This window comes from Manis pentadactyla, chromosome 18 (genome assembly GCF_030020395.1).
Source record: "Manis pentadactyla isolate mManPen7 chromosome 18, mManPen7.hap1, whole genome shotgun sequence".
Lineage (NCBI taxonomy): Eukaryota > Metazoa > Chordata > Mammalia > Pholidota > Manidae > Manis > Manis pentadactyla.
In genome coordinates this window covers 22,950,056-22,974,772 of record NC_080036.1, presented here as the reverse complement: position 1 = coordinate 22,974,772, position 24,717 = coordinate 22,950,056, and the positions used below count along the sequence as shown (strand labels likewise).

At 52.0% G+C, this 24,717-nt stretch overlaps 1 protein-coding gene and 1 long non-coding RNA gene across 2 annotated transcripts in view; one reads left to right on the top strand and one right to left on the bottom strand.

Moving 5' to 3' along the window:
* Window positions 1–19,116, top strand: part of ST8SIA2 (ST8 alpha-N-acetyl-neuraminide alpha-2,8-sialyltransferase 2) — a 58,170-nt gene extending 39,054 nt beyond the window's left edge. Inside the window, exons 4-6 of the mRNA XM_036931971.2 lie at window positions 429–686; window positions 3,995–4,288; window positions 17,002–19,116. Coding sequence (XP_036787866.2) covers window positions 429–686; window positions 3,995–4,288; window positions 17,002–17,287 — 838 coding nt within the window. The 3' untranslated portion in view covers window positions 17,288–19,116. The remainder of the gene's footprint in view (window positions 1–428; window positions 687–3,994; window positions 4,289–17,001) is intronic.
* Window positions 1–23,025, bottom strand: part of LOC118935557 (uncharacterized) — a 36,460-nt gene extending 13,435 nt beyond the window's left edge. The window contains exon 1 of the long non-coding RNA XR_005033889.2: window positions 22,937–23,025. This is a non-coding gene — a long non-coding RNA (uncharacterized LOC118935557). The remainder of the gene's footprint in view (window positions 1–22,936) is intronic.
* Window positions 23,026–24,717: the final 1,692 nt, after the last annotated feature.

Below are 24,717 nucleotides of genomic sequence, written 5' to 3'. Positions count from 1 at the left end.
CCTAGTGCTTAGAGAGGGAAGTGTGATGTGGGGTGACCACTGTCTGGGGTGGCCCAAGGCTAAGAGGCTCCCTGAGACATGGGACTTGCAGGGCTAAAACTAAGTGCCTTGTGCAAACCAGGACGGTCATCCTTCCAGAATCCTCAGCGATGAGCTCACATTGTCCAAATAGAGTCATTTTCCAAGGCAGTGATCACATCTCCTGGGAAGAGGGCATAGCCACAGGTTGGCCACTCCCATGGGCCTCTGGGGTGTTTCTGACAATCCCTGCTTGGAGCCCATTCTCAGAGGACGTTGGAACTTGCAGGTCCACCTGTGTGCTGGCCGGAAAGCCCTGCAGAGTACCTTGGGACAGGAAAAGCTGGAGCGGCAACGGGCAGCTGGCAACAAGGGCGCTTTTTTTCTCATGTGTGTTCGGTTTTTTATAGGAAGCAAATCTTAAAGTTCTTGGATGCTGAGAAGGACATTTCTGTCCTCAAGGGGACTCTGAAGCCCGGAGACATTATTCACTACATCTTTGACCGAGACAGCACGATGAACGTGTCCCAGAACCTCTACGAGCTCCTCCCTAGAACCTCTCCGCTGAAGAACAAGCACTTCCGGACCTGTGCCATCGTGGGCAACTCTGGGGTCCTGCTGAACAGTGGCTGTGGGCAGGAGATCGACACGCATAGCTTTGTCATAAGGTAACTGCGGGGCGGCTCTGGGCATTGCCCGTTGTCCCAAGAGGCTGAAACAAGACACACTGTTGGGTTCATCCCCAATCTCCACCTTAACACATTAGAATCACTTGGGGAGCCTTCAAAAGTCCCCATGTCCAGACTGTACCCCAAACCAATTAAATCAATCTGGGGGGAAGGGGGTATGTGGCCCAGGAAGCTTGAGGGCTTCTGGTATACAACCACGGTGAGAATGGCTGGTCCAGCACAGACGTAGCCTATTTTTACCAATAAAGTCGCATTGGAACACAGCCACTCCCATTCACAGTCACATCCTCATTCGCTGCTTTCTCATTACACCACAGAGTTAGATTAGCTGGGCAGAGTTGAAGATTGTAGCAGAGAGATCTTATGGCCAGCAAGCCTGAAATATTTATTATCTGGCCCTTTATAGAAAGTTTGCTACCCCCTAGAGAAAGCCTGGTACAAAAGATTAGTTAAAAAGCTCTCCTGGGCTGGCCAGTCGTTGGTCCCAGTGTGCAGAACTCTTGTTAGTTCTGGAAGGTGGTACTCTACTGGTAACTTTATTATCCTGTAGTCAAAATCTGGCAAGTGAGGGAGCAACAGAGAAACTTGGATTTTATACTTTGCCCACCACTCGCTGAAATGCCAGCTCTCATGTTGCAGTCTCCTGGGACACATTTGGACACAGTTACCCGTGGCCCTGACACCTGACCACCGACCCAGACTCAGAAACAAGGCCGTGCTGTCCCCTGGTCAGAAGTAGGACACAGCCTCCTTGCATTTCATCCTAAACAGTGTCCCAGCCCTGGCAGGGCTGCAGGTGGCATCTCATGTTTCTTTTGGGGCTGTCCTGACACACAGAGCCTTGTCCTGGGGCTTCGGGAAGCAGCCCTGTCATGGGACTGGGAGTGAAGGGTGTGTTTACTCCTGCACCCACCGTGATGGGGATCCATCTCAGCCTAGCTGCCAAACTTGTTTCAGTTTGTTATCTTTTGCCAGGTTCCGCCTGGACCTGGCATAGCCAATGGCTCAGCCTCATTTCTAAAGACTGGGGAGTGGGGATGAGTGTGGAGAGGGGAAGGAAGTGTGGCAGGTTTGTGTGACTGGAAGCCAGAGAAGGGTGAGAGTGGGGTGAGGAGGGGGTGAAAGGTGCCTCCACTGGGGTCAGATCGCCTCCCGGGGTGCCTGGCAATGTTGAGGGCAGCCTTTCTGATTTTCCAGAAGCACTGGCAGATGCCAGCCAACAGCCTCCTTTTTGTGCATTCACGGCAAGAAGAGCGGTGTGGTGTGCAGAGGCCAGCCTTGGCTCTGCTGCCTGCTTATCACGTGACTTGGAGTGCAGCTCCCCTTTCTGGGCCTCAGTTTCATGATCTGTAAGATGAGCAGGTGGGACCAGCCATCCTTGAGGTCCTTCTGTTGGGAACAGTGTCCACGCGCCAGCACAGTGCCCGCAAACTTCAACAAGCACACACATCACCTGAGCTTACTAACCTGGCGAGTCATCAGGCCTGGGGTCAGGCCTGAGCCTCTGCATTTCTAATGCCCTTGCTGCCCTTGCCACAGCACGCTTTGCCTCTCCTGGGAGTCACGTCCACACCTGTCCATGTGGCCCTTGAAAAGAGGGTCCTAAAAGCCAAGGAGGGAGCTCCTCAGACCAGGCTGCAGTCGTCCTTGGACCTTTAGGTCTACGCACGTGGCTCTCACAGATCTGCGTGTCTGTGGGTTAGACTTGAGTAGTCTTTAAGGACGATATTCTATGGCTCCACTGGGACCACTCCTCTCTGTTCATACCACCCTGGGGATCCTCGTGCCCTCCACCTGGGGGATCCTACACAAAGCCCCCCACAAAGAGTGAATGGAGTGTGACACTGGGCACTGCATGAGACAGTATGTGAGGTGCCCAGCACAGCGTCCCCCTTGGGAGTGTACATTACATGCCCACTCCCTCCCCTGTCTTGCCTTGGGCTGTATGGAGCTCACCCCAGGATTCCACACCACTGTCCTGTAGCATTTGACCCTGAATGGTAACTCTCTGTGGACCCTGTGTCTCCACCCCACCTGCAGGCCCTTCTGGGTAGTTGGGTCCCAAACCTGTGCCTAGCACACAGCAGCAGTTCTAGGGGGGCTTTGCTGAGATAATGGACATGGCAAAGGTCCTGGTGGGATGTTCTCAGTTGCTGTCACCCCATCTTCAATTAGTTCTCCTTGCCCTGGGTGCACTGGGCCCTTCCTCTGTGCATTGGGCCCTTACACATCTGTGGGAGATGTGTAAGACCTCAGCCCTCTCAGAAACCCTGCATGTGAACCATGGGAGGGCATACTGCGCGCAGAATGCAATGAGCTTACAAAACGTGCAGCCTTCAGGGCAGGCTTCCAGCAGAAGTGGCATTCGAGTTGGCTGGCTTTGGCAAGTGGAAATGGTAAGGAGGAAGCAGCATGAGGGAGGGCATGGAAGCAAGAAGGTGGATTCATGGACCATGGAGGCTGGTGCCTCATGGTGCCCAGGTTGCATATGCTGCCACTGAGAGCTGGGACGGACAGGAGTGCTGGTCCTCACAGGGTGCCCGTGAGCCTGCGATGCCAGCTTGAGGAGATTGCCTAACTCAGGTCTTAGGTGTGCCAAGTAAATTCCCAGATGCTTGGGGATCAAATCTTCATTGTTTGTTTTCACACACACACCCTTTCAAGAAGGAGAATCCTATGAACAGATAAATCATTATCATGATCATTGCTTAACATGTATTGGCATTACCAGGTTCAATTCTATGCATGTCATGTTTATTACCACTTGCTCATGACAACCCTGAAAGGAACATTCTGGTTTGTCCTCGCTGTTGCAATGAGGAAATTGAGGTGTAGAGAACCAAAGGTCACACAGCTGGTCCAGGCCAGGGACAGGCTGTGGGCCCAAGCAGTCAGCACAGGCAGACAATATCAGAGCTGAACTGTGAACCCAGGAGTCTGCCTTCAGAGCCCTCCCTCTGTCACCCAATGTGACCAGGTCACACCTGCCTATAGCATGGTCATCTTGTGGGCGGAGGGCTGGCTTTCTCGCTTCCTTCCTCTTCTACTAGATCCTGAACTCCAGAAGGCAGGCATTTTACATTCCGAGGGCCAACACATTTCATGCAGCGGGAGAAGAAGGTGCAGGGATGACAAGAGGTTCCCGTGAGTGCAGGAAGGTGCCCTGGGTCTTTGTTTTGGAATGAGGAGGAAGCCGGGAGAGGCAAAGGCAAAGGACGGATGCAGTTAAGCATAAGCAGCGGCGCCTCAGCTTCCCGAAAGGACCGCGTTGCTGTTTTCTTCGGCAGGTGCAACCTGGCCCCAGTGCAGGAGTACGCCCAGGATGTGGGGCTCAAGACAGACCTGGTGACCATGAACCCCTCCGTCATCCAGCGGGCCTTCGAGGACTTGGTCAACGCCACCTGGCGGGAGAAGCTGCTACAGCGGCTGCACAGCCTCAACGGCAGCATCCTGTGGATCCCCGCCTTCATGGCCCGGGGCGGCAAGGAGCGCGTTGAGTGGGTCAACGAGCTCATCCTGAAGCACCGCGTCCACGTGCGTACTGCATACCCCTCTCTGCGCCTGCTGCACGCCGTCCGCGGGTGAGCGCCTCTCCGTGGGGAAGGGTGCCGCCGCCGAGTGTGGGAGGTGCTCGCAGGCCCTGTTCCTTTCCCAGATGCGTTTCCAGGCTGGCCGTACCACTCACCAGTTGCACGGCCTCAGAAAGTCAGCTTTCCTGGGGAAGTGAGGGGGTCGGTGGATGGGGTTCCCCTGGCATGCCGGTTTTGCCCAGATGGTGGTACTTGCCAGGGTGGGGGTGCTGAGTTGAGAATGATCCCCTGACTGGGGGCAAGAACGGAGGGAGAGTATGTGGGGGAAGCTGGTGCAGCAGTCGAGTCGGGAATAACTGTGGTTTAGAGTAGGGGCGGCGTTCATGGACGTCTGGGCGGATTTGCTGGACAGTTTGGAGGAGAGACAGCAGGTTTCACTGATGGCTTTAATTGAAGGACCTCAGGCGGTGAGAGAAAGAAAACCGCAGGGTGTCTGCGACGTTTAGAGCTTGAGCAAATGGGTGGCAGTGGTGCCACTTTCTGTGACAGGAGAGCCTGGGAGAAGCCCATGCAGGTGCAGGGACAGCGTTTGGGAAGAGTTTTTCCCAAGCTGGAGGTGCCCGGTACAAGCAACCCTCACCACACTCCTGAACCCCCAGCCCGGGGCCAGGCCCTGCATCCAGGTGCCCATCTAACCATATGGCATTTCACAGTCCTGCTCTAGCGACACAAGGGGGCCATTGTGCAGACCTCCACTGACCGTGGCACTAAAATGCTCTCGTGGCTGATGGAGCACAGTGGTTCCCGTACAGACCCCGGACTCCCTGAGGCCACAGCCCTCGTCCTGGAGGTGGACTTGGTGGGCCTCCCTTCAGCAGCACTCCTGTAGCAGAGCAGCTCTGGCACAGAAACCCTCATCTCATGGATGTAGGCTCCAGGCCTTAAACTGTTGTTTCTTCTTGAATGGAGGAAAGTTCTTACATGGTTTGGGGGTCAGAAGAGCTAAGAGGAGAAGGACTGTCCTCTGGTAGAGAGAAAAAAGTCCCCTGGGTGGGGAACGGGCAACCACCTGGAACAAACGTAAGCAGCAGAGCTTTTCCAGCTGTAACTGACTTACTTTCACCTGTCAAAATAGCATTAAGCACCAGTAATGAGCCCTTTAAACAACCAGGCTGTTAATCCCGTGATCGCAGCACCTTTGCAGGAATTCCCAGGGGGAGATACGGCAGGAGACAGATAGGGCCGGCCTGTGCTTTCCACGAGGGCAGGGGGTGAGGGAAAGGGGGCTGCAGGGGCCATGGGATGGATTCCGGCCCGTGGCCGTGTCCCTCTGTGGAGCCTCCAGGCCCTGTACGGTGTGGGGTCCTGTAGGGCGTCACTGGAAAGGCGGGCAGGGTGTGTAGTGAGAGGATGGACTTGCCTCTGTCTTGGTGGGAACTGACCTGGTGGTGCCTGCAATGTGCTGCGGAGGGATGCCAAGAAAAGTCACTGGAGAAAAGCCACAGTTCAGACCGTAAACCTGGCCGAGAGGCAACCAACCTAGCATCAGAAACGTTGGCTTTGGAGGTAGGGATGCCCAGGTTCCAGTTCTGGCTCCGTGGCTCGCTTGGTTGTGTGACAAACTTGAACAGGCCACTTGTCACCCGGAGTCCCGCTTCTCTGTCTCCTGGTAGGGAACACCGCCTCCATCAGAACGTGCGTCCTATGCAGGGCAGCCATGCAGTCAGTCTGGGCTCCTGTGACCAGGGCAGCAGCCACCAACCACCCGCAAGGGGACAGACTTGTCCTGTAGAGCCAAAGGCTAGAATTAGGACCAGAGGGTGAACCCACAGGGAGGAAAGTACACTTAGGCTCAAGGATTCTGTAGTAGAGCCATGGCGGACGTCAGATTCACCTGTCGGGAGTGAGTTCTTCACCTCAAAGTTCCAATATGAACTGTAGTGTACAGAATACTGTTGTTCCCTTGTTTAAAAATCTATTGTCCAATAAACCACCTGTGTATGGCGTGAGGGGTAAATCATAATTTTAAAAACGTTTTCATTATGGTAATATATACACCATGTGAAATGTATCATTTTAACCCATTTTTAACTGTACAGTTCAGTAGTGTTAGGTATATTTGCCTTGTTGTGAAACAGATCTTCAAAACTTTTTCATCTTGCGAGCCTGAAACCCTATACCCATTAAGCGACAAGTCCCCATCGCTCCAGCCACTGGGAACCACCGTTCGGCTTCTGTTTCGGTGGATTTGGCTACTTTAGGTACTTCATATTAGTAGAGTCATTTTTGCCTTTTTGTGGCCGGCTTATTCCACATGTCACATCTTCAAGGTCCATCCATGTCATAGAATGTGTCAGAATTTCCTTCCTTTTAGAGGCTAAATAATATTCTGTCATGTGCGTATGCCACAGTTTGCTTGTCTGTTCACCATCAATGGACATTTGGGTTGTGTTCACCTGTTGGCTATCGTGAATTATGCTGTTATGAAAATAGGTGTGCAGAGAGCTCTGTAAGTGCTGACTATCAGTTCTTCTGGATATATACTGAGGAGTGGAATTGCTGGATCATATGGTAGTTCTATTTTTAACTTTTTAAAGAACATCCATCCATACTGTTGTCCAAATGGCTGCACCATTTTAAAAGCCACTACCAGAGCACCAGGGTTCCCATTTCTCCACATCCTTGCCAACACTTGTTATTTTGGTTTTTGACAGTAACCCATTTTAGCCATTTTTCAGGCACAGTTCACTTAGAAGAAACTCACTCTAAAAGGGAAACCTAGGGGAAAATCTTTACGACCTTGGATTTAGCAATGGTTTCTTAAATATGACACAAAAAGCACATGTAATGGAAGAAAAAAATAGATAAAGTGGTGTTCATTAAAATTAAAACTTTTTGTGCACTAAAGAAACAATCTATCAAGAGAGAGAAAAAGAACACCATAGAACGGGAGAAAATATTTTTGCAAATTATGTATCTGATAAGGGATTCTATATAAAAATAGATAATATAAAGAGGTCCTACAACTCACAATAAAAAAAATCAAATGATTCAGAAATGGGTAAAGGACTTAAATAGATTGTTTTCCAAAGAAGATATATGACTGGCCAATAAGCACATGAAAAGATGTTCAGTATCACTAATTATTAGGGAAACAGCTCAAAACCACAATTTGCCACTTCACACCCCTAGGATGGCTGTTATCCAAGAAGTGGAAAATAACAAGCATTGGTGAGGATGCAGAGAAATTGGAACCCATGTCCTTGCTTGTGGGAATGTCACATGGGAATCAACTTCGAGGCACCCTAGTGCCTTCACTTTGCAAAGGAGGACCCTGATGCCCACACATGGGTGATATGTGTGAGGTCACCCAGCCAGTAAGTGACATAAGCAAGAACTGACCACAACCTCTCACTTTAATGCAATGCGCCAGATGCAGCAGAAATTCCCATCCATCCAGTTTTGGATCTGGGGGCCCAGCGGGCTCAGCGGGCTGGGTGCTGCCGTACTGGAGAAGTGGTTTGAGGCCGCCACAGTGGGCAGCAGACCTGAGGACTCCATGTGCCCACCACAGTTACTCCCAAGCACAGGGCAGCTTTCCCACCAGGCAGAACAAGCTGCCAAGTCAGAGCACCTCAGGGTCCCACCAACCACCCACTGGCACCTGGGGCTTGGTGCAGTGCTGTAGGATCCCCAGTTGAGGGTCTCCCTGTCATCTTCCCCTTGACCTTGCCTTTGTCATCCCTGATGTGCTTGCTCACTCCTTCACACTCAGGTCATCTTTCAGAAGAAAAGCAGCCCACCTCCCGGTAGCCATCCCATGGTACGAATGCTGCTGGGATGGCTTGAAACTCCCCAGACATGCCCACATACGAGTCAGCAAGCTTCCGGGGCTGGTTTAGCGACCCAAGCCGTCCATTCACAAGGAGGAAAAGCAATGGGAGTTACTCTAGCAACGGCAGTTAGGGTTGCAGTGAAGACTTAATGAAATCATTTCTATAAATCACGCCCAGAGCCCAGTGCTGGTCACGCTGAGCCCACCCAGCCCTAAAGCCCGGCACGCAGCAGAGCCGGGCTTCATGTCAAGAGACCTGGGCAACCATGGTGTCGTCTGGTTAAACCATCCCTAGTGCACACTGTGATATTGACCGATTTGTATTATTTATCATCTAAGTTGTAAGTGCCATGGGGTAGCGATGATACCACTTCATCCCCCTCCCTTGCATAGTGCCTGATACGTAAACAGCATCTGATGACTGGTCAGGGGGCTCTCCAGTGAACTCAGATTGGAGAAGAATGTAGGAAAACAGATGAGGGCCACACATAAGCCCCCTAACACTACTGTGCCAGATACTATGCTAAGCTTTGTCTCATGTAATGAGAGAACTGCGGCAACTATTCCATTTTAAAGACAAGACACAGAGCCTCGGGGGGTGAGTAGCTTGTATAGGGTCCCGTGGTTGGCAAGGGACAGATCCTGGACTCTTCCCTTGCTCCTGAGTTGCTACCCATTTGTCCCGATTACAATAACCAAGATACAGTGACTGAGCCCCAGAGGAATCCTGTCAGGGAGACGAACGACAGAATGAGTTTGAGCTTATGAAAACATTAAGAAAAACAAAAAAGGCTTTTATGTTTCAATCAAAAAGAGAAAGGCATGTGGTGTAGGGGTTACAAAACACAGATGGAAACTGGACCCCCCGACTGCCATTCTACATCTGTCTCCTCAGCTCAGGAGATCTGTCTTACCTGGATAGGGCCATGAGGCCTTTGGTAGCTTTACTACAGTCCCGCTTCACAGCTCTAAACCAGCAGCTCTCAACATGGTCCCTGGGCCAGCAACATTAGCATCTCCTGGGTACTTGCTAGAAATGCAAATTTGCCAACTAACCCAGACCTACCGAAGGCGAGACTCCAGGGGTGGGGCCCAGAAACCTGTGTTTTAACAACCCCACCCGGTGGTTCTGATGCACAGTGTACGTATGACAACCTCTACTCCCAACAAAATCAAGACCAGTTAACATCCCAGGAGAAATCGTGCAAGATCGCTCAGCAGCTGGCCGTGATCTTCTCCAAACTGTACAAAATTGGAGAAGGCCCATCTGGAACAGGCCATCTTTGTCCCAATTTTCTAAACATGGGGAAAAGATGGACACTGTGAGTTTTAGTCCACCTCAACCCAGAATTTTAAAAAGATGTTCAAGGTAGTGGCTCTTGGACACCTAAAGATGGAGCAGTAAACATCAAGAGCAGACGCGCTTGCTGGAAAATACCACGTACATGGTCTTGCTTTGCTTTTCTGAGGAAGGTGGACAGGGAGACCTGGGGTCAGTGTAGTTATTTTGTGTCTTCATTTAAGTCAGGTACTTTGACAAAGTGTTTCTTGAGCAACATAGAGAACTGTGATCTGGCTGACAGTTCAAGGAGTGAAAGGGAACAAACATTAACTCTCTTCTCAGAACAGCCTCGTAAGAGAGATACCATTTTCATCCCCATTTTGCTCCTAAGGAAACAGGCTCAGAAATGTCAAGGGAATTGCCCACGATCACTCCGATCACTCCGATGAGGAGGAGGGAGATTAGAATCCCTGTGGATAGGCTTCAAAGGTCTCTACTCTCTTCCCACCCCCACCCCCCACTTTTCATGCACTTGACAGATAGACTGGCCACTGTCTGTTGACCACTGACCCACAAAAGACTTTAATCAGATTAACATTGACTTCATGGAGATTTCTAAGAACATGGCACCAGCCCCCCGTCCTGGCAGCTATCTCCATTTTTACCAATAACTTAAATGAGGACATCAGTCATCTGCTTAGCAAATTCACAGGTGATGTGACTTTTGGAGAAGTCCCAGTATTTGGAGTATCAGAGTTGAATCTGAATTTCTCTTGATGGGTTAAAGCAATAAGCCTATCTAAGGGGAAGTATGGACACAAATGCTAGATTCTCCACTTTGGTTCTAAATGATTGTACGGGTACAGAGGGATGAAGAGTGCCAACCCTCAGCAGGGCTGTGGTTGCTTAAAGGGATAAAGTGATCTTAGGTCACAGCAATGGATGTATAACATCTTTGAGAGTCAGGAAGGTCAGCAGTGGCCTTGGTCAAATCCCACTTGGAGAATCATATCCCACTTTGGGTGTCAATCTAGAGAGGGACCACAGTGCAGAGAAGTTTGGAAGTTGAGAAGTTAGGCAGAAGCATAGGAACATTCCTTAATTTAACAAACACTTATAGACAAATAAAGGCTCCAGGCCTGTGCTGGGGAAATACAAAAAAATCAATGGATCAAGGCTCCTGCCCTTGAGGGTCTCACAGATTTGGCCTGTGAGGCTCCCGGCTAGGTTTGGTAGAAGATCTACAGGGAGTCAGGTTCCAGCTGGACACTGGGAAGAACGTTCCAACTACTAAGGATCATCAGACATGAGCTTGGCGGCCTCTTAGGAGGTGGTGAACCCAGCATCCTGGGAGATGCTCAGGCAGCCCTGAATGCCCCTTGCTGGGCCACGGACAGGGACATCCGCATCACACAGAATTGGTGTGTTCGTTTGCTGGTGTATTCGTTTGCTGCTGAAATAAAGGACCACAGACGGGGTGGCCTAAACGACAGAAATGTAGTGTCTCACAGTTCTGGAGGCTGGAAGCCCTTCTGGGGACCAGAATCTGTGCCAGACCTCTCTCTCTTTGCCTTGTGGAGGGCCATCCTCTCCATTCTCCCTGTATGCCTGTCTGTCTCCAAACTTCTTCTTTTTAGAAGGACATCAGTCGTGTTAGATTAGGGCCAACTCTACTGACCTCATTTGAACCTAATTACCTCTGTAAAGATCCTATCTCCAAATAAGGTCACGTTCTGAGCTACTGAAGGTTATGACTTCAAGAAACGAATTTGGAGGGGACACAATTCAGTCCATGACATTTGAGCTAGGTAGCCGGCCCTGGCACTCAGAGACCCTTTGATCCGGGGCACCTGGTCTAAGAGTCTCTGGGCACTTGGCTCTAACTCTCGGGTGCCCGCCTGAGGCAGTAACTGGACCCGAGAATCACACGGACCCTGAGCAGAAGGGCTGCCCTTCGGCTCCAACGGCCCCTGCCCCAGCCTCAGCAGCCCTTCCAGGGGGCTTCTGGCTCTGCCAGCCTGCAGAGTGGCACAGTGCCCTGGCTGCCTGTTGGCAAGGGAGGTGAGCATCAAGGAGGAAGGTCACCCAGGCGATTGAATATGGCTGCAGGAATGGGAAGCTGGTCGGCAGCTGGTAGTGAACGGCTCTAATTCAATTACAGCAATGGGGACGGCTGTGACCCACAGAGAGGGCGGCCCAGGCAGGAAAGCAGCCCGCTGGCCAGCCCATCAGCCACCCAGCCCACTGGTCTGGCACAGGAGAGGCCTGTGAGTTCATGCTTAATTAGGCACCAGGAGTGCTGAGCCTAGGCCCTAGGGTGGCACTGATCCAGGGTGGGGGCACCCCAGCCAGGGCTGGAGCACAGATCCAGCCAAGCAGGCTGGCTGCCTGTCAGTGGGAAGCAGAAACCTCAGGGCTGCAGGGCAGGCAGAGGGAGGGAGTAAGTAGGGTGTAGAGAATAAGGGGGAGACTGGCACAGGTTGGAGACGTCCCCTCCCAGATACGACCATCGCAGTCCAAAGAGTGTGTCCCTAGGGCCAGTCACAAAAGGTGGGTCCCCATCTCCTCCAGCACACATGAAGCGCGTGCAGAAGGGTGTTCTGTGGTGGTGTTACATACAGAAAAGGAGGGAGGTCTGAGCTACTAAGGTGTAAGTAGCATTTGGTCATTTTTAATGGATCATCTTTTTTTTTTAATACCAATATTCATAGTAAAAAGAAAGATCTAAATGGTATAGTATAAAAGGATTTAAAGTAAAAAGCACGCCCTCCTCCACAGAGGCAGCCTGTTTTGAACTAGTTTTCTGTGTATACCCTTCTGGAAATATCTGCTTTCAGACATAAGGGATCAGACTCACTGTACCTTGCTAAATCCTGGAAATTATTCCGTATCGACATGCACCACCCCATTCTCCTTCACAGTTGCCTAGCACCCCACTGTGTCTAGGTGCTTTATGTAAGCAGAAGCCACTGGTGGGCGTCTGGGCTTTTCCCAAGGTTTTGCTGATAGAATCATTGCTACAGAGATTGTCTTGTACTGACACCTGCCCTTTAGACATGCCATTGCTAAAGAGAGACAGATATCTGCTTTGCTAGTTTTTAATCGAGATTACCAAATTGCCCTCCCTAGAGGTAGGTACCAATTTGCACTCCCACCTACGATTATTGAAAATGCCTGTTTGCCTATAACCTCACCAACACCATGTACTATCCACATTTGTTATCTTTGCCCAGAGCCAGTGGAAAATAACATCTGATTGTTGTGTGAAATTGGATTCCTTTAATTATGAAAGAGGGTAAATATAATTGTTTTTTTTTTCTGTTTGGAGTGGAATCCGTTTAGAGTCCAGAATCCAGCCAGAGAAATGGTCTTACATGGTCCCTGCTGAGCCCCAAGGGACAGAGGGAATGCTGTGTGTGGGCAGCAGTCTCTTGACTCCCTGAGGGGCCCCCCTGTAGCAGGAGGAACCCCTCAAGTACCCAGTATTATATTTTCCTCCTTTCTTTTGGCAACATACTGCCCAGGGTGCTGATAGCCTCCCCCAGCCTGAACTGCAGACCCAGTGGCTGCCTAGAAGGGTTTGGAGTAAGGCTGGCCTCCTTCACCTCCCCTGCCAGGGCCTCCAAAGGGCATCACTAGCCTGTGCTTGCTCGTTTTCACTCATTGCTTGCCCACAGAATTTTAAACTGTAGAGGAGGAGAAAGGCAAGTTAATGAGTAATTATAACCAAGCAGGGTTAAGTGCTGTGATGGGAAAAAAACAACACACATGACATAAAGCCATCCAGGGAGGTCCGGGAAGGCTTCCCGTAGGAAGTGACATCAAAGCTGAGACCATAAGAAGAGCTGCCAGCCAGGGGAAGTGTCCTGGAAGAAACCAAGAAGTTCCTTGTGGCGGCGAGGCTGTGCATGCCCAGGGGTGGGAGGGTTTCAGGCCCAGATCTCAAGCGCTTCCCAAGCCCGGCTGGAGCCACTGGATGTTATCCTGTGGGCTCCGAGAATCTTGGGGAGTGTTTGGTGGCATGGTCGCACTAGCGTTTAGCCCGGCTTACTTGAGTGAGAGCATTGGCTTGGCTAACAGAGGCCAGGGCAGCAGGAATCAGCCTCGAGCATCCCCAAGGCTTGACCTGCTCTGCACTCTAGCCGCCAGCTCTGAGACACAACCTCCGGCTCTCCATCGCCACAAAGCTGGGCAGCCTCACCTTGAGACGTGCCCCGGGATGCCAGAGCCCTAAACAGTGCTGCCGAGGAAAGGATGGCAGTGGGCTGCGGGGCCTTCTGATCAGGGCCCAGGCTGCTGACGTGAGTGACAGGAGCCTACGAGCCTGACAGTCCCGTTCCCAGATGTGCTGCTGATCCTTGCACAAAGCATCGCGAGGGTCCCTTGACCGCCGCCGGTGAATCAGTGCTGCTTCTTAAGGACCTGAGCTGCATCCCATAAAGTGCTTTTAGCTTCTCAGAGCCCCTCTGGCCCCATTCTCCAAGTGCAGCAGCCACCATGCCTGCCCGGGCCTGAGCACAGGAATCCAGGGAGAGGCACAAATGCACTTTGGAGATGATTCTACAATCCTCATTTATTGCTGTCCGTGCTCATAAAATATGGCGCTTAATCGCCCTGGCAATTGGGGTAACCAATCTGAAAAATAATTAGGGCCTTCTTTGAGATTACTTTGCCTTCTAATTAAAATCTCAAGACTGGGATATTAGAGGTGCATTGTCAATACGAAGTCTCAGATGCACCCAGCTAACCTCATTTGGGAAGGCAAAATTAATTAGTTTGTGTTTTAACACCCAGCTGTTATCCTAAGAAAAGAAATAGTCTGCAAGTTGGCCACACACACAGTCTCTAAATTGGCCAGAGTGACTGAGGAGATATAAAGGAAATTAAGAGTGATTTGTTCCTGCGAAACTCAGTCAGCTTCTATTACAAGCTGCTCATTAAACGGCACCCGCCGTGTCCCTGTCAGACATTGCTCAGGAGTTCTTGTTTACCCAGGGAGGCAGAATAGGAAATGAGTGGGCCCCTCTGTGCCAAGGAGCTCTTGATGCATTCTGGAGCTTCAGTTGCTATTAACGCCTTCCCCAGTGAGCGATTCTGGGTGAACAGCCTGGCACGAGATCTGAAAGGCTGGGCGTTCTATACCTGTCCAGCCGGCCGTGTTACAAAGCTGTGTGTACCGTTAGCATCCCCATTTCTGCTGTTTTGCTTCTTCCCATTTTTCAATTCCATTTGAGCCCAACATTTTCGGAGTGCATTAGAAGCCAGGGTAATCGTTCTAAGCTGTGATGCAATAACAAAGCCCGAAACCCTCGTGGTTTAGCACAACAGAAGTTTATTTCTCATCCTTGCAAAGTGTGACATGGGTTGGCACGGGCTGTCTTCCACCCAGTGATTCAAGGGCCTAAGAGTCTTCCACCTTAGGCTGATACCTCTTTACAGGAGGCTCTGATTTCTCCAAGGCAGGAGAAAAGAAAGCGGGGGACCTACCCTTGAGGAACAATGGCCCAGAAGGGACATTCTCCCTGTCACAGCCTATCAGCCAGAACAGGTCACATGACCCCAGCCCAATTACAAGGCATGCTGAGAGACATAGGGGAGTGCATTTGTATTTGTTGATCGCTACTCTCTGCACGGTGCCTGGGCTGCGCTATGCACTGAGCCAGGTGGCTTTGAAACCCCTACAAAGGCCAGGGATGGCCCCTGCCCTGGGGGAGACCACAGCACAGCTTTGCATGGAACACCCATAGTAATGAATTATCAGCCCAGGTTAACAAGCATAATAGCAGTAGTCACAAAGCTCATGATAATGGGGTGGAAGTGATTAACTCAGGTTGAGCTGGGTGGAACAAAGGGAACATTTCCAGGAAGACATGATTCATATGCTGAGTTTTGAGAAAAAAAAAAAGAGAGTTCACCAAGGGGACAGGTAGAGAGGTAAGGTGCATCTCCGGGGGTGGGGGGCATACCCACCTCTAAGCTACTTGGACATTGCACCGGATTAAACTCTTCCCTGACCCTCTCAGAGCAGAGCACTGATGGCCTGAAAAGAAATCCGTTTCTTGCCCTGCTAAGGCTTTACTATCAGAAAATAAACAAACCACAAATCCCTACTATAGCACGTAGCTGGCGTCAGGGCTTGAATCCGCTCAGGGAGTGAACAGTCAGTAAGATGCTGTCATGTGGGGACATTGCCAGTGGCTCGCGTGTCCCTCGCAGTGTCAACAGCAGCTGTGACCAGTTCATTCCCAGCCGCCACCCACCCAGGGGGCAAGAAAGACCCAAGAATCAGGGGTGGGCAAGCTGCATTTCATCTGAGCTCTACCTGTGTAACCAGGCAAATGAGAAGTTTGCCAATTCTCAGGCAAGTCACCCAGGACCCCCCACGTCTTCCTCTGCAAACTGAAGGACAAGTTCATCCGGAAAGCCTGTGGGTCACCCACAGACATGGTCTGTTGACTCACACAATGGGGCTTCACATGATGTTTTAAAATTTGTTTAATTAGTTGCCAACATTTAAAAATTTGGAGAATATGCATAAAAATCCAGATTTCTGATACTATTCAAAATTTTAAAAAACAGAAAATTTGGCACCACCACACTGGACAACAACAAAACGGGCCACAGTCCCCACCTCTCCCTATTGCATTGCCAGTACTGAGGCCTGGTGTTGGTTTTCCTTACATGCACCCCAACTCCTGGCTCACTCAGTTACATCCCCTGGGCTAGATGAGTCCTCCAGGCCAATCATCTTTAAAACTCCGACTATTCTTTATGCTCTTTTCCCTTCTTTTCTCTAAATATGTCTCCTTCTTAGGTTCTCTTGGCAAAACCACCTACCAATCAGAGCAGGGCTTCTTAGCCTTGGTCACATATTTGAATTACTGGGGGAGGCTTTAATAATCCCAGTGTCCAGGCTGCACCTGGAAGTGGGACCCAAGATCATTCCTCTCAAAGCTCCAGGTGATTGCAGCCTGGACTGGGCACCACTGAGTCCAAACTGGAAATGCAATGGGCCCACTCGGGAGTGGGTGAGGCCCTGTTACTGGACGTGGTGAAGCCGAGGTGGATAAGCCCTTTGCAAGGAAGTGTTGGGGGAGCCAAACAGCGCTCCTAGAGTTCTTCCTGCGTCTCCCTACCTTTACTTCCAGGGTCGTGCCAAGCTCGGCAGGCCAGCCCATGAGCTTTTCTGCCCTACAGCAGCAGAGGCCAGGAGCATGGCTGCAAAGCCAAGAACATTCCCAGCTGGCCCTTCACAGGAAAAGTTTGCCAGCCTCTGATCTAGACTCTGACAAGTCCAGGTCCAGCCCTGGCTACGTGGGTGACCCTGGGCAAGCCACTTTCCTCTCTGAGCCTCCTATCTGCACCTGTACCTACTAGCAGGCTCGTAGTGTGTCCGTAAATCACGTCTGCAAGAGTGCAGAGCGTAAGGAGGGTTCCATTGCTTGGTAAATGGTGGCTGTCAGTCCTCTGGGAAGAGAACCGGGAATCAGTCACCGGAAAGTTCCCTATGGTCCCTGGAGCAGCAGGCGGCAGGCTACTGGACAAGATAAAATATTCCTCTGCCTAGAAGGGATCATTCACAAACTCATGTTTCTTTTTTTGTTTATTCTCTCCCCCCGCCCCTTCCCCCACCGCTTTTTTTTTCAGATACTGGCTGACCAACAAAGTCCACATCAAAAGACCCACCACCGGTCTCTTGATGTACACCCTAGCCACACGTTTCTGCAACCAGATCTACCTCTACGGCTTCTGGCCCTTTCCACTAGATCAGAGCCAGAACCCTGTCAAGTACCACTATTACGACAGCCTCAAGTACGGCTACACCTCCCAGGCCAGCCCCCACACCATGCCCTTGGAGTTCAAAGCCCTTAAGAGCCTGCATGACCAGGGGGCTTTGAAACTGACTGTCGGCCAGTGTGATGGGGCCACGTAAGGAGGGCACCCCGTGGGACTCAGTGGCTCACATTTCCTGCCGGCAACACCACAGGCAGATGGGAGTCAGGGTGGCACAAACTATAGAACAAGCAGGCTAGTGGTTTTCTTTGTTAAAGTGTTAAACAGTGACCAGAATATATATATCTATACCTGCATATATATATTGACCTGAGTATTTATAACTGTGTGGTGTTCATCTAGCATTAGGCAGATAAGCCACAAGAAGAAGGTGTGGAGAAACCCACCCGAACCGGATTGGGACTCGGTCCATCTTTGGGGGTGGAAGGACTCGACGTGAAAAGAAGCCAGTCCCGTGACTTTGGATGACAAACTGCCTCCCGGGCTGGAGGGATCTTTGGGCTCATGGATGACTGGAGAGCCACCTGTTGGCAGCTGCCCCAAGCCTCTGAGATATGTGGAGCCTGGGGGAGCCCAGACTCTGCGAGGACAGCTTGACCCAAGTCTAACACAGTGCTGTTCACGCAGGAGGGAGGTCGGCCCGTTTGGCCCAGCAAAGGAACGCGAGGACGCCTCGCAGAGGCCACGTCAGAGCTGAGGGTCTCGTTCCACCAACTTAAGAGTTTAACTGCCCAACGGACGAAGCACAGTTGACCCGCCCGTCCCAGATGGGCCTCCGCAGCTGTGGAAAGAAGGCTAGAGGAGACACAACGGGCAGTTCATACTCCTGCTTTGCGAGAACCGCCAAGAACCTGGGATGCGGCAGACAGACGACACAAGACAGCTGCTCCAAATCACGTTTTTGAAAAATCTGAGACCAGCTGCTAAGGGGCGGAGCTCCATCCCAGAGTAAGGCAGAAGTGTGGGGTGGTTCTGGGGGTTCTTTACAGCAATTTTCCTCCAGCAATGAGGCAGGGTCCCCGGGATGTCACCCTCCAGGTCAGCCCCCATCCTGCCCTGTTAGAATGTCACATGAGGGACTGTACTGTCCCCTTCTGCCACCAGGGAAGCCACAGCTAAAGCATGAAAGGGCACTGTGAAGATAAATGTCATCCTTTTTAAAATATATATGATTGCCTTTCTGGGTGCCTCACAGAGCCCTAGAGTGTGAGACCTGGAAGAATGTTAAACATCTAGCACCATTTCTCTGCAGAAATCCACTCTTTGTTTGCTTTCCACATTGTGCACTCTGCAGGGCCTCTATACCAGACTGTGTCCATGTCACTTTCCTGTCACTTCCGCATCCTGGTGGTCACACCCGCCAGCACCAGGCTCCAACATTGTTTTCAACTCCACAGGGAAAGTTTCCACTATCCATCCCCACTACCATCCTCTCCATGGAGGCAATGATTTTAGAATTTTGCTAAATCCTTTTTTCCACCTATTAAGATTAGGAGTTAAGACTTCTTTTCTTTTTTTTTTTTGCCCAAAGCCAAATACTGGACATAATCTCCCCAGGGAAATCTGGGCTCGATGCCAATCACCTAGGGTCTGGAATCATGGGTCACATATAGATACGCAGTAGCCGGCTTGTATTCCCTCACCTGATAAATAACAGTATTTTTAAATATATTTGGAAGATAAGTAAAAAACCATTATCCTGAAGGTGAGCGGAGTTAAGTAACCAAGATCTGCTCCCAAGCATATGAGACGGGACATAATCAATCGGCGGCAATTCAGAACAGGACATTTGCTCTAAATTAAGGGCTGGTGGGAAGCGAGTGGAGGCGATCCTCAGAACCGTTGACCCCACACCTGGGCGCTGCAGCTCCAAGCCACCACTGGGACACTACATGGCTGTGTGGCTCTGCTGATGCCTGAAGTCCGAAATCTGGGATTTGCATTATAAAATGAATATTTTAAAAAGCAGCAGCTCTAACAGACTCTGTGGGAACTGAGTGGTTTGGACACCTCACAAGACGTGGAAGTGATCCGTATACTGTTTCATGCCTCTCCAGGGCCTTCCACCTTGCGGGCCTCAAAGGCCCTGGGAGATACTGAATTCCCGAAGCCCACAGTGCCCTCGGGCACAGGTGGAATCGGCAGCAGGGCCTCGGCACATTAGCCTCGGCCTTGGATTCCAGAATGGTCCTGGGGGGAGCCACTGGCACCCCTCCCCGCGGTGCTGCTTGGGACACGCTTTTCTTTCTGTCCCATATTGATCTTGGCGGCTCAGACTGATGCCGCGGGAGGCGAGGCCGAAGGAGCTCCAACAGCCCGCCTGCAGGTGCTCCGGGGAGAGGCTGGGGACCCGGGCCCGTCCACATGCCTCCGCTCCCGCCCAGGGCCTGGGCTGCCAAAACCCCCCCTTGTCTGTCTGGACACACCACAGCTCGCCCAGGGCCCCAAGGAGGCCCGGCCTGTCCCTGATGCATTGCCTCGCATGCAGCGGTCACAGGCCCTCCGGGAGCAGGCCGTCAGTCAGTCGGCCTCAGCCAGGCGACCCTTACCAGCACCTCCTGGGACCACCAGCCGGTCCCCACCGTCACGCACCCTGAAGACCCTCGGACCTCCATGCACCTCAAGCCCCCAGCTGACCCCCACCGTCCGCCTCCTCCTCTGCTGGGGAGACGGAGCCCTCAGACCTGAGATCTCCCCGCCAAACCTCCGCTCTCTTGCCTCCCTTTCACCTTCTTCCCGAGGAAGCACGTTGGTCCTCTTGCCGGGAACGTCGCCCTCACACCCTCAGCCACTCCTCTGCCGCGTCCTCTGGTTCCCCCACAGACGTTTCCCCCCAGCCCGGCTCCTGCAGCCCCCTTCCTCGCCTTCCCGCCACCGCCAGACCTGGGAACGGGCCTCAAGTGCCCCAGCTGCCTGCCCTGCTGACCCCCACCCTGCCTCCGCACCCCCCGGGGCGCCCGTCACCAACTCTCCCTCTGCATTGCTTGGCTCTACAGTGACCCCTCCAGACCCTCCTGTCCCTCTGCCCAGATGGTTCTTCTCCCTTCCCAATGCTGCTTCCTCATTTATGTATGTATGTATTTATTTATTTATGTATTTATGATTAATTTATTGACACCCTTACCTTGATCAGAAAGGTTGCCGAGGTAGGTCTGAGCATCACGTTCCCTCCCACCGCCGGCCCCTCTACATGGACGTTTCCGGCATGGCGTCGTCTCCCCTGTGCCCTTCTGTTTCATCCCACACTCTCCACCCACAGCCGCACGCCCCCCGGTGGGGCCACCCTCCATGCTCCCTGCAGCCCGGGCCCTCCTCCGAGGTCTGGGCTCAGACTGCACTCGCTCCCTGGACCCCCGCCTCACCTGCTCCACCACAGCCATAAACTCATCTCTGACGCCGAGTTTATCATCTCTGCTTCCCTTCCTCCATGATTAAAAGCCCCATATGGGATCCCCTCAGCCACCCAATTCTGAGACCCAAAAGTCGTCTTCAGCTCGTCTGCACACATTCCCTTGCTCTTCCTTCCCGCTAGCACGACCCTGGCCCGCCTGCCACTTGGGTGATTCCTTAGCGGGCTCCTCTCCCAGATTTCCTCCAGGCATGCTCGCACATTCTCCAGCCCATCCTGATCATGCGCAGCGAATTTTATCTCCAGCCATTCACACATTTTTACAAGTGGCCGTCACCCACAAAATAGGACATTACCAAAAAAATGGCATATAAACCACCCAGTAAGGCCTGTTCTCCCTTCACACCCTGAACTGGTCCGTGCAGAATGGCTGTCATTCCTGGGAGGGGTGCCCGGTTTCCCTGTCTCTGTGCCTTTGGTCCTGCTGTTCTCATCTGGCATATTCTCTAATGTTTCCTGCAAGGCCCACGCAGAAACCACACTTTCATGAAGCCCTCCCTGATCTACCAACCGCTGGGATCGCTCCCTCTGCTGAAACACCGTAGCACTTTATTTGTACCTTTCTCACGGCACTTACCATATTCTGCCTTGTATTATAGTTATTGCGCCCTTGTCCTATGACCGTTCTTAGATTGTAAGCTCGCCAAGGGCAGGGACTGTGTTTTATTCATCTGTGTCCATCACAGCACCAGGGTGGTGCGTAGCACACCACAGTTGCTCAATAAATGTTTGTTGGATTAAATCCTTAATGCCTGTCAAGAGCCGTATGATTAATAAAGTCCTTTTGCATCTGTAATGTCCCAAGAACCTCTGAAAAATCATGTGAATTGGGCAAATGCAGAAATCGTCATCCCCATTGTATATATCATACAACTGAGGCAAAAAACTGCATGAAGCCCCAAAGTTCATGGCAGAATTAACACCTGGGTCTTCCCATCCCCACTCCAGGGCTTTTTCTGTCAGTCCTCATGTTTGGGTCACTTTATCCCAAAAACTGACCTTAAGCACAGTCCAGGCATCACTTTCACAGAATCAGGTGGACCCCGGTATAGACGGCAGCCTTAATGCCCATCGACACGGGCAAAACACCCCTCCTTCCGGGGAGGACAAAAGCCATTCAGGTTTTCCCAGGCCCAGGGGGTGGAGCTGTGGGACCTCATAAATCATGCCCGCTGCTGCTGTCACGGGGTAGGAAACCATCTGTCCAGATGGCAAAGAGACCAGCAGCTCTGAGGGGCTGCTGTTTGATAAATCTCTTCATGCCTAATTAAGGCTCCCCTTCCAGAATGAGTGGAGCAGGGCCATTTGCGGAGGCCAGTCAGATGGGACTCCAGACGTGCATGCAGCCTCCGGAATGCCCCCAGTGGTGTCCCGGGACACCGCGGTCTGCCCCCGCCCACCTGCCTGTCCCCTGTGCTGCGGGACGTCATCATCTCTTCCCGTCTTCCTCCTCCCGGGGAGAACACCATTTTGTTTTGCTCCTCCAGGGCTCTGCCCCTTGGCGTCCACCAAGAGCAGGGTGAGCCTGGAGACCCCAGTTGCAGCCCTTAGGAGCTGACCTGGGGCGAGGAGGAGAGAAGGCAGGGAGGGAGGCGGGTGGCAAGCACTCCGAGCCATCCCTCGGGGATGCAAATACACAAGGGCTCTGTTCTGCTGTCAGGCCACCCGCAGCAATGGGAGGGGTCCACAGTTACTACCGAGAAGCAACAGTTTGATCACCCTTCATGATGAAGGTGACAGTCTCATTTCCGTCCTCAGCAGTCAGGTGGGGCCGGATCCCACATCCAATGGCTTTGCAAAGCCACCTAGCCCCAGGCCACCCAGATGGTCCAAAATCAGCCCGGCACTCTGCAGCCAGTGCCCACTAGAACGGCGCAGCAGGGACGCTAATGGTCCCTCATGGCCCTTCTCAGTTTCCTTACTCCCCCTAGAACTTGGGGTGGGAAATGGGATACCCACAGGATTCCAAACACTGTGTCAGGGGAGACCCCAAATGCTCCAGCCTCGACAACATGTTCAAATATTAAAGGGGCTTCTCTGAAACTGCCCCAGCACCCACCTGGAGCAGCCAGGCCTTGGGGAGTTAATAGGAAATGAGGAGCTAAGGGCCAAGAAGTGGGGAAACTGCCCTATGCCCCACGTGGACCCTGCAGGCCGGCCCGGCCGAGGAGGAGAGCAGAGTCCATGCCACACATTGAGGGGAGGCACGTCGGCATGGGCTCTGCAGGACACCCCCCACTTCAGTTTAGTTCAAAACGCCTTCATTTTCTAAAATGAGGTTGTCACAGTGGAGCTGCTAGACAGAGTCTATGAAGGCATGACTGGCTCATCAGAATAATTAGCACTTAGTGGAAGTTGCATGTTGCAAAGAGGACTCACCTTGGGGTGAGCTGTTTTGCTCAAGGGAAGCCGGCATTGTGCATTCCAGTTCCAGCTGCAACTGCTGGTGTCTTCTCACCTGTAACATGGAGAAGGCACCTTCAATGAAGAGAGAGAAGTTGTGTAGGGGGAGCTGGTGGGCGAACAGGTTCTATAGAGCAAATGAACTGCCGGCTGTGTGTTTTCAGGATTCTGCTTGTGTGATCGCCCTGCTTAAATATGTCAGGGGCTTTCCTTCACCCTTGGGAGAAAATTCCAAGCATCTTACCATGGCTTACAAGGTCTCGAAGTCTCCTCCACTCCGGTTCACTACAGTCCAGCCCCATAGGCCTTTTCGCTCCTCCTAGAACTTTCCAGACTCATTCCAGTCTCAGGGCCTTTGCACTTGCTGTGCTCTCAGCCTGGAAAGCTGCTTCATGAGCTCCTTGTGGGCTGCCTCCTCCTCAGCTTTCAAGTCTCAAATTGAAGGTCACCTCCTGGGGAGTCCAGGTCTGGTCTCCCTCAGCTAATTACTCTCGATCCCATATCACACTATCCCCGCAAGGCAGTCTTCAGAAACTATGTGAATTACCTTATCTATGTTGTAGTTCTCAACCCTAAGAAACTTCATCAAAGATACCCACACCCAGACCCCACTCTGGATAAGGTGAATCAGTATCTCTGGAAATTGATCGGGGATGTCCTATTGTTTACAAACTCCTCCTAGTGCACAGCCAGGATGGAGAAACGCTGACATGTTTTCTTCCTTGCTTAGTGCCTGCCTCCCCCTCCAAAATGCAAGTTCCCACATGTTCACTGAAGCATTCCCAGCTGCTGGAACTGTGCCTAGCACGAAGCAGACACTTAATAAAACAAGCACGGGCTATCTGGATGTGTGAGGAAGGTACACCCCCATTGACCCCCAGGGCGGGATAGAGTCCCACCTAATGCAAAGAACCAGGGCCTCCCCAAAGGAGAAGGGATTGCCTCTCTTCCTCAGCTTGGTCCTGCATCCATGCCCTGTGCAAGGTGCCTCCATAACAGCTATCTGGACACCAGCCCTGTGTGCTTGATTGCTCCCATTTTATAGATTAGATTACCAAGGTTCTCGGAGGTTATAAACATGTTCGTGATGTCAGAACCAATGCTTAGCATGAGCCCACCCTGCAAGCCCCTGAAGGCCACGTAATGCTCTCAACTTCTCCCATCTGGGCATCGGGAAGCCTGCATGCCAGAGGGAGAAAATAGGCTCGCTCTCCTTCCACCCAGAACCTCCACACGCACGCTACTGCTCTGCACTGGCTTTTCCCGCGGGCAGAGCTGACACAGACCCAGAACACACTTGCGCAGCAATGTCTATTCCTTGCCAGTTAGCTAAGAGCTACCACCTTGAGCCATCACCTCCCCCAGGTGCCCCCACGCTGCCGCTCTGCGGCCAGGGTCCATTCTGATTGGTCAGGGCCCAGCGGAGTTGTTAGCTCTTTCGCATATCACCTCCCACCTCCCCCACACACACATACTCCCAGGCCCTCCAGGCTAGAGGGCTGCTAGGGCACCTGGACCACAGAGCAGGACACCAAGGCCTCATCTCATTGGTGTTTTCCTGAAGCCAGGCCTGGCTGACTTGCCTCCCGCACGTTTTCCATGACATCCTTGACCCAGAGCAGATGTTCCATGTAGCTCATGTGAGTACAGATTGCAAATTCAATTGTGGAGGCATCAAGAGGTGCCGAAGAAGGACAGGATCTTAGGAGAGTGAGCCAGGACTGGGAATGGAAAACAATGGCCTTGAATAATGTCTG